The 16,017-nt window shown below is 46.7% G+C and overlaps 1 protein-coding gene and 3 long non-coding RNA genes across 5 annotated transcripts in view; 3 read left to right on the top strand and 1 right to left on the bottom strand.

Annotated features, from left to right (window-relative positions):
• LOC112659935 (uncharacterized) overlaps window positions 1–3,241 on the top strand; it is a 25,328-nt gene extending 22,087 nt beyond the window's left edge. Inside the window, exon 3 of the long non-coding RNA XR_003136590.3 lies at window positions 2,543–3,241. This is a non-coding gene — a long non-coding RNA (uncharacterized LOC112659935). The remainder of the gene's footprint in view (window positions 1–2,542) is intronic.
• LOC112659934 (uncharacterized) overlaps window positions 1–16,017 on the bottom strand; it is a 20,667-nt gene extending 4,650 nt beyond the window's left edge. Inside the window, exon 1 of one of the 2 annotated variants that reach the window (XR_007409107.1) lies at window positions 15,907–16,017. This is a non-coding gene — a long non-coding RNA (uncharacterized LOC112659934). Of the gene's footprint in view, window positions 1–6,106; window positions 6,907–15,906 lie in introns of those variants that run through there. The other variant, XR_003136588.3, reaches the window with a different exon arrangement.
• LOC125754546 (uncharacterized) lies at window positions 5,695–14,450 on the top strand. The gene is made up of 3 exons (XR_007409100.1): window positions 5,695–5,989; window positions 13,020–13,057; window positions 14,137–14,450. It is a non-coding gene; the product is annotated as an uncharacterized LOC125754546 (long non-coding RNA).
• SPEN (spen family transcriptional repressor) overlaps window positions 15,559–16,017 on the top strand; it is a 95,064-nt gene continuing 94,605 nt past the window's right edge. The window contains exon 1 of the mRNA XM_025447169.3: window positions 15,559–15,949. Coding sequence (XP_025302954.3) covers window positions 15,867–15,949 — 83 coding nt within the window. The 5' untranslated portion in view covers window positions 15,559–15,866. The remainder of the gene's footprint in view (window positions 15,950–16,017) is intronic.

Below are 16,017 nucleotides of genomic sequence, written 5' to 3'. Positions count from 1 at the left end.
AAAGATTTTATTTATTAATTCATGAGAGACACAGAGAGAGGCAGAGACACAGGCAGAGGGAGAAGCAGGCTCCACGCAGGGAGCCCGACATGGGACTCGATCCCAGGACTCCAGGATCATGCCCTGGGCCGAAGGCAGGCGCTAAACCACTGAGCCACCCAAGGATCCCCAGTGATGTTTTTCTTTAATCTAGTCCAATCGAGCTCTTGCCCCACCGCTCCACCAAAACTTCTCTTGTCAAGGTCACCGATGACCTCCTCGGTGCTCCGACAGCCATCCTCCGGCCTCCCCTTCACCTCTTGGCAGCATTCCACAGGCGATCACATTGATCACTCCCTCCTCCTTCAGTTTCTTCCTCTCACTTCCAGGACACTGCTCTCTCTGGGATTTCCTCCTCCCTAACTGGTTTGTTCCTTCTCAGAGGCTTTGCAAGTTCCTGACTTCTGAGACCTCATAAGTGTCAGAGTGCCCCGGGGCTTTCCTGGTTCCTTTTCCTGATTATTCTCTTGGTGAGGTCATCCAGTTTCAAACTTTAAATTCCATTCATATGCTGATAACTCCCAAACTCTCCTTCCCAGTCTTGTCTCACTGGCTGTCTCTCTGTTTCACACACACATATATACGATGGATCTCATAAATAATACATAAAAATATAGATCTTCAGAACTTCTTTCTGAACTCGAGATTCACATCCAACAGCCTACCTAATGTCTCCATCTGAATACCTAATACCTCAAACTGAACATACTTAAAACTGAGCTCTAAATATTCCTTTATAAAACTGTGCCTAGGGTTTGGCAGGGGTGCCTGGGTGGCTCAGGTCAGGATCCCAGGGGTCCTGGGATTGAGCCCCGAGTCAGGCTCCCTGCTCAGCGGGGAGCCTGCTTCTTCCTCTGCCTGCAGCTCCCCCTGCTTGGTCTCTCTCCACACCTCTGGCAAATATATTAAAAAAACAAGCCTCCCCTCCCCCACAAAAAACAAAACAAAACCCTGTTCTAGCCAGTGTTGATTTCAGTCTATTTCAGTTGATTACAACTCAACCTTTTTAGTTGCTTAGGTCAAAAACCTCAGGTTTATCTTTGATTTCTCTTATCAACTCTATGATCAATACATCAGCAAGGCCTTTTGGATTAACCTTCAAAATAGATCCATGGGCAGCGCCAGCAGCTCAGCCAGTGGAGCCTGCTTCTCCCCCTGCCTGTGTCTCTGCCTCTCTGTTTCTCATGAATACATAAAATCTTAAAAAAAAAATCTAAAAAAAAAAAAAATATATATATATCCAGGATCCCTTAGGCAGTGAAGCCATCCCCCATCTTTCTTTTGGGTTACTCAGCCTCCTCTTGGACTCCTGCTTCTATCCTTGTCTCTTCTCTCTCTCCCACCACACCCCTGTACCTCTGTCCCCAAACCAGTTAAGTTTCATGAGAACAGCAATCTGTTTTCTTCAGTGACATATCCTAAATACTTGGCACAAAGTTGATTATTAAATAAAATAATAAAGATCCTGACTTTTTAGAAGACTTCTTGATGTGTTTGTTTATATAAGCCATTTGTGTATTTATTTATTTTAAAGATTTTATTTATTCATGAGAGACAAGAGAGGCAGAGACACAGGGAGAGGGAGAAGCAGGCTCCCTGCAGGGAGCCCCACGTGGGACTGGATCCTGGGTCTCCAGTGTCATACCCTGGGCCGAAGGCGGGGCTAAACCGCTGAGCCACCCGGGCTGCCCTATATAAGCCCTTTAAATGATGCCGATGGATCCCTGGGTGGCGCAGCGGTTTGGCGCCTGCCTTTGGCCCGGGGCGCGATCCTGGAGACCCAGGATCGAATCCCACGTCGGGCTCCCGGTGCATGGAGCCTGCTTCTCCCTCTGCCTATGTCTCTGCCTCTCTCTCTCTCTCTGTGACTATCATAAATAAATAAAAAAAAATTAAAATTAAAAAAAAATAAATGATGCCGAAATGAGAAATCAATAGGTTCCTATAATCTGCACAATTATCAGGATAGAATCTAGTTATAGGAATGACTATTTGTACTCTGGCAAGACAAATGTTGGGTTGTTCCAGGAGTCTTATTTTCATAGACGTGTTTCTATTTTTTTAAGAAACATACTATTGGCTGCAAAGATTTGTTCTTTGAACTCCAGTACTTCTGAAGTGCTGAATTTCTGAGTTTTGCCTCAAAAGGGAAGACTATTACAGCATGTGGGAGTGCTTCATTGCTGCCAAAAATATTTTGAAGAACTTCCCATATTACTAAAGTCTCTAAAAGAGCTCATTTATCCTTACCAGGAAAAGGTTATTACGGTTATTGTTTTAAATTCCCTCCTATGCTAGAATTTGGCATGAAAAAGCTGTCCTTTCCTGGAACAATGGCTAGAGATCTTCAGCATTTCTACATTGCTTAGAAAAGCTGCACACGATCTTCACCAAATGCCAAAAAAATAAGCCCAAGGGGCCTAGCACATACCGCTTAGACTCTGCCCTGGCTAAGGATCTTTGTATAATTAAAGGGTCTAGTTAACATCCAATCTCTCTCTAGGAACACAAAGTGGTACAAATGAATTCAGCAGCACAGTTGAAAAAGAAAAACTACGGGAACAATGGATTGGCGATGGTGGAATTCTCTCGTCCTGCAGGATTTGACAAAATGAAACCAGTCCTAGACTACATACAAAGCATATTTATTCCAAGGACAGATCATGAGATTGTTGTAATTCAGGATCTGTTTATTTGAACATGGCTCTCTGCACGTTTAAAGTCCACCTGTTTAATACTGTTCGGGCTTTCTGGCTTAGCAAGCTGGAAAATGTTTTGAGGCTAACATAAAGATGGGAGAGGAGTTTCCTGAATTTCTGTTCAACTGTTTTTGCGAACCCATGCCATTGGTCCTAAGGGAGAGGTGAACAGCACAAAATACCATCCACTCTAAAGAAAATACAAACTGAAAATATTTTGTGCAAAAAAAAAAAAAAAAACAAAGGATGTGCTTTTAGCTTAGTATTTTTTTTTTCTTTTAGCTTAGTATTAAGTGTAACAGTTAAAGGTGTGAAATAAGAACATGCTTTGTAAATAAAAAAACAAATTCTAGGAATTAGAATTAGGTGGAACACCTACATCTGTACAAAGTGAATTGTGCAATCATTTTCTAAATTTCAACTGTCTGGTTCGTAAAGGCATAACGTGTTGTCTGTGTTATTAGGATAATCTGTCCTAATTCCCAATAAAATGAATGGCTTCATAGTGCTTAATCTTGGCCGTGAAGGCAAAAAATGTAATAGCATTTCAAAAACAATGATTTTCGTTAAGATCTCAATGTCAAAAAAAATGTACAATATTGTGCTTCATATTGAGATGGGAGCATGAAAATTTAAAATTCCACGCAGTGCTTTTGCTCCTACTGAAACGAAGACAAAATTTGGGATCTAACAGCCACTCCTCGGATGTTTCTTTCATCTGGAAGCCATCAAATCCTGATCTGTTCCCTTGACAATCCCATATATATATTTTTTAAAACTTTTCATCCTGTCATTATGAGCTTAACTCCCTATCACTGAAACAAATAACCAACCCCCTGTAATTCCTACACAGTAAGGGGTGGCGGGCGTGAAACCCTACTGTGGCTGCAACACCCAAAGACTAGAGCCAGAGAAGGGTTGGCTCGGTTAGGAACTCCTGCTGCCGCGAAGAAAAACAAAACTTAAAACCACCACCACCACCACCACCACCACCATTCAACAAAAATACCTTGCACAAAAAAAAAAAAAAAAAAAAAAAAGGCAAGGCTGGAGGACAAAGACGGCAGCCTCACTCTCGAATTTCCTGGCTTTGTTGACTCAAGCCGCAAAAGTGAACATTAAAATGCCAACACTCGCGTTAAATATTCCCTTGAAATCTCGGAAGACAAAGGCTCTTTCAAGTTTCGAAGAGGACACTGGAAGGCACGTTTTAGGGAGTCAATTTTCTATTTACACACTCAGGGGGAGCTTTAGAAGAGTTAAATGGAAGAGGTTCTGGGCAGACAGAAATAATACATCCCCGTCTATTGTTCCAGTTTATGGCTCGCATGGAAATAATGGGCCGTAAAACCTATCAGAAACCAGTTGCGCAGTGCGTGCCTCGCGGCCAGCCAATGAGCGGCAACGCCTCGGTTCTCCTACTGGTGACAGCACTTCAAAGACACTTTTAAAAAGAAAAAAAAAAAAAAAAAAATTTTTTTTTTTTGTTCTCTTTTCCCGAGCCCGACCTCTCGGCTGCGCGGGTGCAGGAGGCACGCCCCGTGGGCCCCTCCCCCCCGCTGCCGAGGCTCGGCTCCCGTCGGCGCGCAGGGCTCCAGGGAGCGCCTTCACCTCCGCGGGGGGTGGGGGTGAGGGGCCCCGGGCAGCCGGGAATCGGGACCGGGCGCCCCCCCACGCCCCTCCCCTGCGGCCGGTCGGGGTCACACGCGGCGCACGCGCGGCTCCGGGGCGGCGGCGCCCGAGCCCAGAGGCCAAGAACAAAGGGGACGCGCTCGCCTTCGCGGCTGGGGCGAGGGGGCGAGGGGGCGGGGCACGGCGGGGGCGGGGCACCGGGCGTGGCCACCCCTGGAGTCGTCGCCGGCCCCGCCCCCCGCCGGCCTCGGCGGCGCGCGCCCCTCCCCCAACGCCCCGCGAAATGGCGGCCGCGTTACAAAATGGCGGCCGCGCCAGGCCACGAGCGGAGCAATAAAAGGCGCCGTGGGCCCTTCCCCCCCCCCCCGCCGCCACAGCTCCGGCGACCCTCCACGCCGCTTCTCGAGCCCGCAGACGGGGCGGGGCCCCGCGGCCGGAGGCCGACTTCAGGGGGCAAAGGCCGACGGAGCCGAGCGGCGCGGGGAGGGAGCGGCCGCCCCCTGGGGCGTCCAAGCCCGCAGCGTGAAGTGGGACGGGGCGGGGGGGTCAAAGGACACGGGGCCGGGAGCCCCAGGTCGGCGGGCGCTGCAGCCGGAGGAGGCGCGGGCGGCGCCGGGCGGGGTCGGCTCTCCCTCCACGCAGGCCTCCAGTGAGCCGGGCAGGTCTTCCGGGGCCTCGGAGGGCGCGGCGGCTGCGGTCCCCGTGAGGTCCCGGCGCTCCTGGGCTCCGCTCCGGACGTTCCGCTTTCTTTCTCTCAGAAAGCGCTCGCTTCTCTGCGCGCCCCATCCCCCAGCTTCCCTCGGGCTCCGTCTTTCCAGAAACTTCTCAGGGAAACATCTTACCCACCAAAAAAAAAAAAAAAAAAAAAAAAAAAAAAAAAAAGGGGGGGGTCGCGGGCTCAGCCCCCGCCCCGCCTCCCTCCCGGAGCGTGCGCGCCGGATTGGGCGGCGAGTCCGGCGCGCGCGTGTGCAAGTGTGAGAGGGGGGCGTGCGCGCGCGGCGGGGCGGGGCGGGGCGGGGCGCGGCGCTCTCACGAGGAGGGAGCGGGGTTTCCTCCCCTCCCCCACGCCCCGTGGCTGCGCAGGCGCGTTGGGGCCTCGGCGGGGGGAGGGGCAGGGCCTCGGCGGTCGCCCCGTTGCTCCGCGCGCTTGCGCACTAGGGCGTCTCCGCCGGCAAAGTGCGTCTGGGCGTCTCGGGCGCGCCCTCCTTCCTCCCGTTTCCTCAGCTCCCCCTCGGGCGCCGCCGCAGCCCCTGGAGGGGTGTCCTCGACCCCGTTCCCCCCCCCGCCCCGTGCCCAGGGGCTGAGGTCGCGCCGTGCCCGGTCGGCCTCCTTCCAGCCCCGCGTGCGCCATGTTGGGTCGGGCGCCCGCGGCGCGGCGGCGGCGCTTTCTCCGACGGAGGGGGGAGGGGGGCGGGGGAGGGGAGGTGGCGGGGCTGCGCGTCGTGCTCGCCAAGCGAGAATAATAGAGGTGTCCTTTCTTTGGAACGCTGCCCCGGGTCGCCGAGGCGGGCTGCCCTGGGTGCGCGGCCGCGGACAAACAAAGGGCCCCGGCGCGGCAGCTCCTTGTCCCGGGCTGCGCGGAGTGGTCACCATAGCAACGGCCTTTGCTCTTTCTCAAGGTGCCTTTGGTTTTATTTTCCTTTTCCTCTTTCCTTAGGAGCGTGGGGGAGATGACGGCCGGGGCTGTGGGTTCTTAAAAAAAAAAAAAAAAAGGCCACCGCCTCCCCACCCCCCACCTCTTTTTATCTGGCCGTGGGATCCACTTCCGTGCAAGCCCGTGTCTGAAATCCAGCAGGTTGAGGTTAAGGAGGGTTCCCTCGGCGGGTCGCGGAGGTCGGCCACGTCTCCAGCCCCAGCTTTGTTTCCTTGCCGCCCCCCCCCGCCCCCCTTCCTTTTGAAGGACCTTCGTTTCCCGGGGGGGCGGGGCGGGGCGGGGGGAGGCACTGCCTTCCTGCATTGGTTCAGCGCGTAATGCGGCTTCAGAGCCTTGCAGACGGAAGGTTGAAAAGAGGGAGCAGGTCCGCGAACAAGGCTCCTCGGGGGCCCCCAAAGACGGACGTGGCACTTGCAACTTGACATCTTAGGGTCGCGAGCCGCACTTCTTGGCTCTGAAGTCGTTGGGCGGCGTGTTCCGCTGCCCCGCAGGTGCGGGCGCACCAGTGACCGCGCAGAGGCCGAGGTCAGGGCGGGTCAAGGCTCTGGGCGGAGCCACGCAGTGGGCCCTAAGGAAGGGAGAGCTTTCTTCCCGGTGGGAATTTTGAGGTGGTGCCAGATTCCTAACAGGAACTCGTAGTATATAAAAAGCTGTTGAACAGGCTGTTGAAGCGCTAGCAAGTAATAGAATTCTCCTCCTGCCAGCGAGACGATATTTTGAAGCTTGGAAACGACCAGATCAGCTGTCCCTTGAATGGGCAGGATTTTGGTTAGACGTTCTGTCCTAACAAAGTAGGGTTAATGAGTCTTTAAAGTCAGAAGTCAGAGTCCATAAAGTAAGGATAGCACCACTAAGTAAGGGGAAGAAAATTTTGTTACGTTTTATAATTAAAAAAAAATTTTTTAAGGAAATTCTACATCCAGAGTAGGGCTCGAACTCACAACTCCAAGATCAAGGGTCTCATACAGCTTCAACGTGGATGGAACTGGAGGGTATTATGCTGAGTGAAGTAAGTCAATCGGAGAAGGACAAACATTATATGTTCTCATTCATTTGGGGAATATAAATAATAGTGAAAGGGAATATAAGGGAAGGGAGAAGAAATGTGTGGGAAATATCAGAAAGGGAGACAGAACATAAAGACTCCTAACTCTGGGAAACGAACAAGGGGTGGTAGAAGGGGGGGAGGAGGGTGGGGGGTGGGGGTGAATGGGTGACAGGCACTGGGGGTTATTCTGTATGTTGGTAAATTGAACACCAATAAAAAATTAATTTAAAAAAAAGGGTCTCATACACTACCCACTTAGCCAGCCAGGCATGCCACATCTTTTTAAATTATTTATTATTTTTAAAAGATTTTATTTATTCATGAGAGACACAGAGAGAGAGAGGCAGAGAGACAACACAGGCAGAGGGAGAAGCAGGTTCCATGCAGGGAGCCCCATGTGGGACCCGACCCCGGGATCACACCCTGGGCCCAAGGCAGGCACTAAACTGCTCAGCCACCCAGGGATCCCCCGCCACATATTTTTTTTTGAACCTATTCATTTATTTGTATGTTTTATAATTTTAAATAGGCATAAAAACAAAGTTTTTAGATGGAGTCTAATAATTAGAGTCTCTGGAAACTGATCTTGATGGTACAATATATTTAAGCTGAAAATTGTGAAAGACAAGAGTAACCCGATTTGAAGCCACTTTTCCGAGTGTTTTAAGTGAAAGGTTTATGCTTGTGTGTGCTTCAATTATCTGGAAAACACAGATCCCTTTTATTAGTTCATCCCACTATGCCCCTTCACCAGCTAACAGTATACGGTGAGATCATTGGTTATGACTCTTAATGGTTCTGTTTTCTTAGAAAAGTCATTTTAAGTTAATCTACCATCCTCCAAGAGAGTTAGCCTGAGGAATTCTTTTTTTTTCCCCAGCCAAAGTATCTTCCAAATAAAAGTATAAGCAGTGTTTCTCATGACTTTTGTAGTATATGGCCTGAAAAAGTTCAATGAGCTCCTCTGTCAAAATACTGAAATTTAACTTTTTAAAGCCTTAAAAATAATCCCATCATTTAATTCAGAAAGGAATCCTGTCTTATATAGTCTTCAAATAGTATGGTTTTATTTTAGGCCAAAAGGTTTTAGGTGTCTTAATTGTGGAATATTATATAAAATTAGCAATCATTACCATCCTGAAGATTACTGAGGTAGTGATGTGATTTAAAGAGGTATTACTATTAAATAACAATAATTGAATTAAAATGGACGTAGTTTTATTTATTTTTAAATTTTTATTTATTTATGATAGTCACACAGAGAGAGAGAGGCAGAGACATAGGCAGAGGGAGAAGCAGGCTCCATGCACCGGGAGCCCGATGTGGGATTCCATCCCGGGTCTCCAGGATCGTGCCCTGGGTCAAAGGCAGGCGCTAAGCCGCTGCGCCACCCAGGGATCCCAAAAAGGACATAGTTTTAAAAACATTTCAAAGGAGTACCTTAATAAGTTTTTTTTAAAGATTTTATTTATTAATGAGAGAGAGAGAGAGAAGCAGGCTCCATGCAGGAAGCCCAATGTGGGACTTGATCCTGGGACTGCCCGATCACGCCCTCAGCCTAAGGCAGATGCTGAGCCACCCAGTCGTCCCCATAAATAAGTTTTTAAATTTTTTTCTACTTCAAACTAGAGCAGGGAGCTTAAAACCCTAAGTATGCTGAAAATTTCAATACATATGTAACAAGTTACTAAACGCATTTTATTTGGTGGTATTATTTTTGAGATTCCATCAAGTATGCTTTATCTTCTCTGAATTAATCAATAGCCTTATTTATTTCCATTCTGCTTACTTCCTGGTGTTTAAAAGTTCCAATCTCCTATGCATAGAGTGATTTGGTTAATGTATATCACTGCTAGTGAAGAAGGTTAAATTTTTTCTCACATGAGGATCAACAATAGAGGTTTAAAAGGTTGAGTGAAATCTCCAAATTAACATAGTGAATAATAACATTTTGTTCACCTGGGACCCCTTAACATAAATATGTTGATTTAGTATAGTCCAACATCAACATTTCAGAGAACTTAAAGTAACCCAGAGACTGACTTCCAAAAGTGTTTTTATTATCTTTTTCTAATTATAAATGCAACATATGTTAATCAAAGGAAATTATAATTGAAAAGTGTTTTAGGGGGACGCCCCAGGGGGCTCAGTGGTTTAGCACCTGCCTTTGGCCCCCGGGCGTGATCCTGGAGTTCCAGGATCATATTCCCGAATCAGGCTCCCTGCATGGAGCCTGCTTTTTCCCTCTGCCTGTGTCTCTCCCTCTGCCTCTCTCTCTGTGTCTCTCAGGAATAAACAAATAAAATATTTTAAAAAATATAAAGTTTTTATTCATCTAAGATTTTAATTTTAAAAAGTTTTTATTCATCTATATTTCCTAAAAAACTTTTTTTTTTTTTTAAAGGATTTTACTTCTTTATTCATGAGAGAGACACAGGCAGAGGGAGAAGCAGGCTCCTTGCAGGGAGCCAGATGTGGGACTGGATCCCGGGACTCCAGGATCACGCCCTGGGCTGAAGGCGACACAAAACCACTGAGCCACCCGGGCTGCCCTGAATAAAAACTTTAAAAAATTTTTAAATCTCAGGTGAGGTAGGTGGGGGCAATAGGTGAAATAGGTGAAGGGGATTAAGAGGACACTTATGATGAGCGCTCAGTAATGTATATAGCATTGCTGAATCACTATATTGTACACTTGAAACTACACGGCACGTTAACTTTATGGAAAGAAAAAAATTAAATTCTACCACATAGTCAAAGCTGTGATTAATGTATTTGCAAACATCCTTCCAGTCCATTTTTCCCAATTCCATAAACATTAATAAATTATATTCATAATTCTGAATATTAGGTGCGTTAGCAGTGTTTCCTCATAGAGCAACTTTCCAAGGAAATGGTAAAAACATAAGAATGGATTTTTTTTTTTTTAAAGAAAATGTCAGCCATTACATTCATTTCTGGAATACTAAAAACAATGTGGGATAAATTATTTAGCTTACTTAGAGTTTGAACAGTAAAGAAGATTATGAGATGTTAGCTTGCTGAAAGTATGATTTAGAGGACTAGCTGGCTAATGTTCAATTGATTGAAGTTCTGATAATTTATGTATATGTAATTCCACCAGACTGGGTCTGCTATATCAAAATAAATCTGTTAATGGACTGGTCTCTCTTTCACCAGTTGACCCTCAAAACTACAATATGTCAAACGCTTTTTGAGGATAATATAGCTGTGTTGTCAGTTTTATTTTCTACTGTTTTGAGAAAAACTGATTCTAATAATAGAAGGAATTTGTATTGTCAAGTTGTCAAGTAGGCTTTGATCATTTTAGAGCTAGTTAATTTATTTTTATTTGATGCCTTTAGGAACAAATGCTTATATTTTAAGTATATGTTTTGTCATGAAATAGCTTAATTTTAATAGCTTAGGACTAAATTTGTAACCAAATTATTGTTAAATTCCTGGTAATGATTCTGTCCTCCTGTTTAAATGTTGATATTAATTTATCTGCTCTATTGGCTAGGTTAGCATTCAAAGCCTGAGTTTGAGGCTCAGATGCTTTCCCCAACTGGGCTTCCATTACGCATGACTGAACTCTTTGAGCACGTCTAGCATGCTAAATACAGGAGCTCCTCACAGTGTGAAAATAAGACCTGATTAAAAACACATCTAGTTTAATTCCTCGTTGCAAATGGCTCTGCTTTTAATGTTATCTTTCTGAATTATCATTAATACTCAAATGAGGAAATTCACTTCACCATCCATTTATCATAGATGAAAGCAGAGATCACACCCTACTTTTGATCTTTTTCAATGAGCATCAATTATTAATTGTTAAAATAAATTTAAAAATCAGAATAACAGAGTGGGTTGCCTTGCTGTTGAAAACATACAAAGATAAATGCTGATGAAGAAATTCTGCCTTTGTAAATATTTGTACCAAAGACAGAAGTAGAGAAAAGCTTTCCCAGTGTTTCCTGATACATTGCCAATAAAAATGAAAGGCACTGAAAAAATCAGACACTTGATTTGGGAGTGTGTAATGGGCATGTACTTACCAGTTTTGTTGTTATTAAGAACTTTGGAATAGAAAAAGCAAAAATGAACAAAGAACTATGTACTTAATATGCGATCACTGCATTTTGATTGGACTATAGGACCTATATAGGCTTTAACCCTGAAAATTGGGACGCCTGGATGGTTTGGTGGTTGAGCGCCTCCCTTCCACCCAGGGCATGATCCTGGAGTCCTGGGATCGAATCCTCCGTCGGGCTCCCTGCATGGAGCCTGCTTCTCCCTCTGCCTGTGTCTCTGCCTCTCTCTGTCTCTCATTATAAATAAATACAATCTTAAAAAAAAAAAAAACCCTGAAAATTGATAATGATATGTTCTTAATTTCAACTGATGCTTAGTTTTGACATTAATATGAAATTAGTGGTCAACTTAATAGTATTCATGATATTTTTGTGGTGTGTTACTTCCAAGTCCTTTTACATACATCATCTTTTCTGATCCTTCTAGCAACCTTTTTTGGTAGAGAAAGCAGATTATTTCATTTTGCATATAGGGATATTGAGACTTTCAGGATTTAATTGCTATGGCTCGTTCATTATAGACAGTGACAAAATTGGAATTGGAATTTTTGATTCTTAACCCAGGACTCTTTCTGTTATATATAATGTCTCTCATTATATCATCAGTGTTGTGTTTTTCTAGTATAATATGAAGCTCATGGTCATGTAGCATTTGTTATGCTGAAAGAATCAGTAAGGAACATGGACAGTACTTTTAACCTGCCACTCTTAAGTTTAATAAAGATAAAATTCCTACTTGGATCACTCGTTTGAACCTATCATCTAAATGTGAGCTATTTTTCCTTTAAATGAATCTGTTCAATTGAAATTCGTGTCATATTTTTTTCTTTTGGCATCATAGGAGCACATTAAGAATTTAAGCAGATAAAAATTAAAATGTTGTTTTACTATTGAATTACCCATTTAGGCTGATGTCTGTTGACATTTTAAAAACCCGAGAAACTAAAATGATTGCTTTGGTTGCTAGTTTTGGTGCCAGTTATTTTGACTAACACTTCAAGAGAATCTGAGTATAAGATGCTATCAAATGATGTTTGGTGGGATTTTGCTAGCCTTTATATTGTTGGAGAGACTGTTTCTTGGATGTTTGGTGAATCTCTGGCAAGATGAGAAATGATACCGTTAAGTTGACATTTGCTTCTAATCTTTTTGACATTCTATGATCTCTAAAGGTCTTTGGGAGAACTTTGACTCAACTGCTTAACGATTTGTGTGTTGGTAATTTTCCACCAGGTTTCTCCTCCACTACTTCCCAAAGGTGGGGGGACTTAAAGGTATTTGTAAAGTATTCGTAAATAACTGCCCATTTCAAATTAACTTACAGAAATTAAGTATCTACTCTGCTTTTTACATGGAAAATCAGCACTGTTGTTACAAGACCTTTAGACTAACCTTTTTTTTTTTTTTTTTTTAATTTTTTTATTTATTTATGATAGTCACAGAGAGAGAGAGAGAGAGGCAGAGACACAGGCAGAGGGAGAAACAGGCTCCATGCACCGGGAGCCTGATGTGGGATTCGATCCTGCGTCTCCAGGATCGCGCCCTGGGCCAAAGGCAGGCGCCAAACCGCTGCGCCACCCAGGGATCCCCCTTTAGACTAACCTAAGAGAACTAGTTCAAAAAAATTTTTAGGTGGTAAACATGTTGCTTTAACTTTTACTTAATGTCCCCTCATTCTTGTGCCATTGAAGAACGCATTCGAAAAAATATCTTAATTGCTTCTTATTTTGTTCTAGTTTATTCTTTTGTTGTTCTGTGGGAGTCCTAGATGGATGCAAAATACCGTATTCAATAATTAACTAATGTAATGATTTTGCTTCTAAAAGGCTCCTCCCCCCCCCCCTTTTTTTCAGCCCTTTGATTTGTCTTCAGCATGAAGTCTGCATGGAAGGTGAGATATGCCCTTTCCTTCTGTAATTGCAAGATGCTATTGTGAATCATCCTCTTTGTCAGTTGCCCGTCTTAATGCAACTGAGCTGAATCTCTTCTTCTTCATGATCGCACTTTGGTCTTTCCCAAGAGATTTCAGCTAATTCAGAGCCTATGAAATTTTAAATGAGTAATTTACATCCTATTTTAAAATGTGTTTCAAATTGTGGTTGCTTATATTGAAATGCATGGTTCATGGAAAAATGCATGTCATTTCAACACCAACTGCGGTGGTATAGGCAGAACTATATAGTTCATGAGTTTAGGTTAATAGTGTGCTCTTGACACTCCTTACGTGATAGTTGTGACAAAAAATGGCCAAATGTAAATGGGCAATCCTGCATCTGAATGTGGGATTTTTAATTTAATTAATTATTATTATTATTATTATTTTTTTTTACTGAGTAGTCAATTCCACAATATTTTTAAGAACACAAATCTCCATTTCACTTAATGACTGACTTGCAATGAAGACAAGATTAACCTCTGGGGTGGCACTAAATACCTTAACTAAATTATCAATGAGTGCCAATATTGTAGTGGGCTTTTCAGTTTCTAGATTTTCTTGACCACCTCCTTCTGTTTCTCTTACTGAAGTTAAGCCAGTTAAATTACCTGGCTCGGAATCTAGAAGTTTTAGAAGTAATTTGTCAAAATTCCAAAAATAATTTCAAATGGGTGGTAAGGTTAGCACCTCAGCTAGCTGATCTTGTACTGTAATTGTTGCAACTGTGTAAGGCAGGGGCTTGCTTAGCTTCCTCAATGTCCTGAGAGGAGGGAGGAGAGATTATCTCAACTGATCAAGTTTATTTGGTATGGGCGATTAAACCAAATACAAGAAAAGTTGATGTGACTCTCAGCCAGACACCATCATTAAGAAACTCACATTAGGACTATGTGGTGAAAAAACAACAAAAAAACCGACTTGGAGCATTACTGTCTATGGCACCTAAGAAACTAATTATGCACCGGTGACCCCAGGTACTAGTGCCGTTGATTGTGATGACCAGATTTTCTTTTCTTTTCTTTTTTTTTTTTAAGATTTTATTCATTCATTCATGAGAGACACAGAGAGAGGGTCCGAGACACAGGCAGAGGGAGAAGCAGGCTCCACGCAGGGAGCCCGATGCGGGACTCAATTCTGGGATTCCAGGATCACGCCCTGAGCCGAAGGCAGGCGCTAAACCGCTGAACCACCCAGGCGCATCCGGATGACCACATTTCCACTTCAAAATAGCATAGTTTGGTGATAAGGAGACAGTGAATGAGACCACATATTTAAAATGTGGTGTGTACATGAAGCACCGCACTTTTGATATTTTATTTCTGTACTTAATAAAGAATGGAAAAGAAAATTGAGTGGCTGACTATTCTAAACGATTCCGTTTTCCTGGACTCAATTGTCTTAATTTTGTGGGTTTTCTCTGGGGTTCTGTTAATGGGTATTTTATTAAATAATTTATTTATTTGACAGAGAGAGAGGAGCACAGACAAGCGGGGGGGGGGGGGGATGGCAGAGGGAGAGAGAGAAAGCAGGCCCCCGCAGCGCAGGGAGCCCCCCGCGGCGCCGAATACCCCACCCGGGATCCTGGCCTGAGCGGAAGGCGGATGCTTAGCCAACGAGCCGCCCAGGCGCCCCTAACTGGCCTTTATACACAAGCTCAGGTGTGGTCTTTAAAGGTCCTCAGGCCTGGGAAGGCCAGAGAGGTCTGATCCGTTCCTATGCTTAGATATTAAATCATAGTAAATCTCCGTGTAAATCCCTTTTTTTTTTTTTTAACACTATCACACATGTGGCCGTCGCAGTTCACTCGTATTCCCGGCGTACCATAAGGATCAGCTAGGATATCTTGCAAAAACATTTCGCAAGGTCCTCTATAAAGTACAGTTGCTTAACGTTACAAGCTAATGATCTTGGGAGGGACGGGTTTCTGAGGCCGTCGCTGCTCCGCGGGGCGGCGGAGGGCGGCCTAGTTGACACTTTCCCAAGCGGGCGGGGATCCAAGCGCCCGGAAGCGGGCAGAAGCCGACAGGGGGCAGGAGACGCGGCTGCCCCCCGGACGGGCCCCGGCCGCCGCTCCGACGCGCAGCCCTCTCAGGGCCAGCCGCCTTTCTCCTTTCTTCCCGCGGGCCGGCGGCTCCCGGGACCCGGGCCCGAGCGGCGGGAGGCCGCCCCCGCCCGCCCAGCGCCGCAGGTCTGACTGCGCGCCCGCCCCGCGGCCGGCTCCCTGCGCGGCAGCGCGCGTGCGCCTCAGGCCCGGGCGCGCGAGCGTCGCTTCCAGGCCCCGCGTTCCTCCCTCCCCCGCGCGCCTGCGCGCCGGCTGGGAGGAACTCGGCGTCTCGGCCGCGGCGGGCGGGCGGACGCGCGCGTGCCCGCGGCGAGGGAGGCGGGCCGCGCGCGCCGGTGGGAAGCGTCCGGCTGCCACAGCGCCAGCTCCGTCGTAGCCGCGGCCGCCCGGGTCCCGCTCGCCCCTCCTCCCCGCTCCCCCGCCCGCCGCCGCCCGGGCGCATGCGCCGCCGGAGCGCGAGGGTCGGCTTCGGGTGTGTGGTGGCGGCAGAGCGGAGCTGCGAGGCCCGAGAGTCAGAACCTGGGGGAGAGGGATGGTCTCTGCACGGGGGGGAGCCGGAGGAGCCGCCGCCGCTGCCGACGCCACCGCCGCAGCCGCCGCCGCCGCCGCCTCGGCCTCGGCGCCCGCCTCCCGGCGCTGACGGGCTCGTACGAAGCCGGCGAGGGAGAACCCGCACCAGCGGCCGCCGGCGCACCGCCCAGCATGGTCCGGGAAACCAGGCACCTCTGGGTGGGCAACTTACCGGAGAATGTGCGGGAAGAGAAGATCATCGAGCATTTCAAACGGTGAGTGACACGCGGCGCTGGGCCGCGCTCTCTCCGCGGGCGCTGCTGCCCGCCCGGCCCGTTGCCGG

This window comes from Canis lupus, chromosome 2, assembly GCF_003254725.2.
Source record: "Canis lupus dingo isolate Sandy chromosome 2, ASM325472v2, whole genome shotgun sequence".
Classification (NCBI taxonomy): Eukaryota; Metazoa; Chordata; class Mammalia; order Carnivora; family Canidae; genus Canis; species Canis lupus.
The sequence above is the reverse complement of the archived record's forward strand: the minus strand, read 5'-3'. Positions and strand labels throughout refer to the sequence as shown.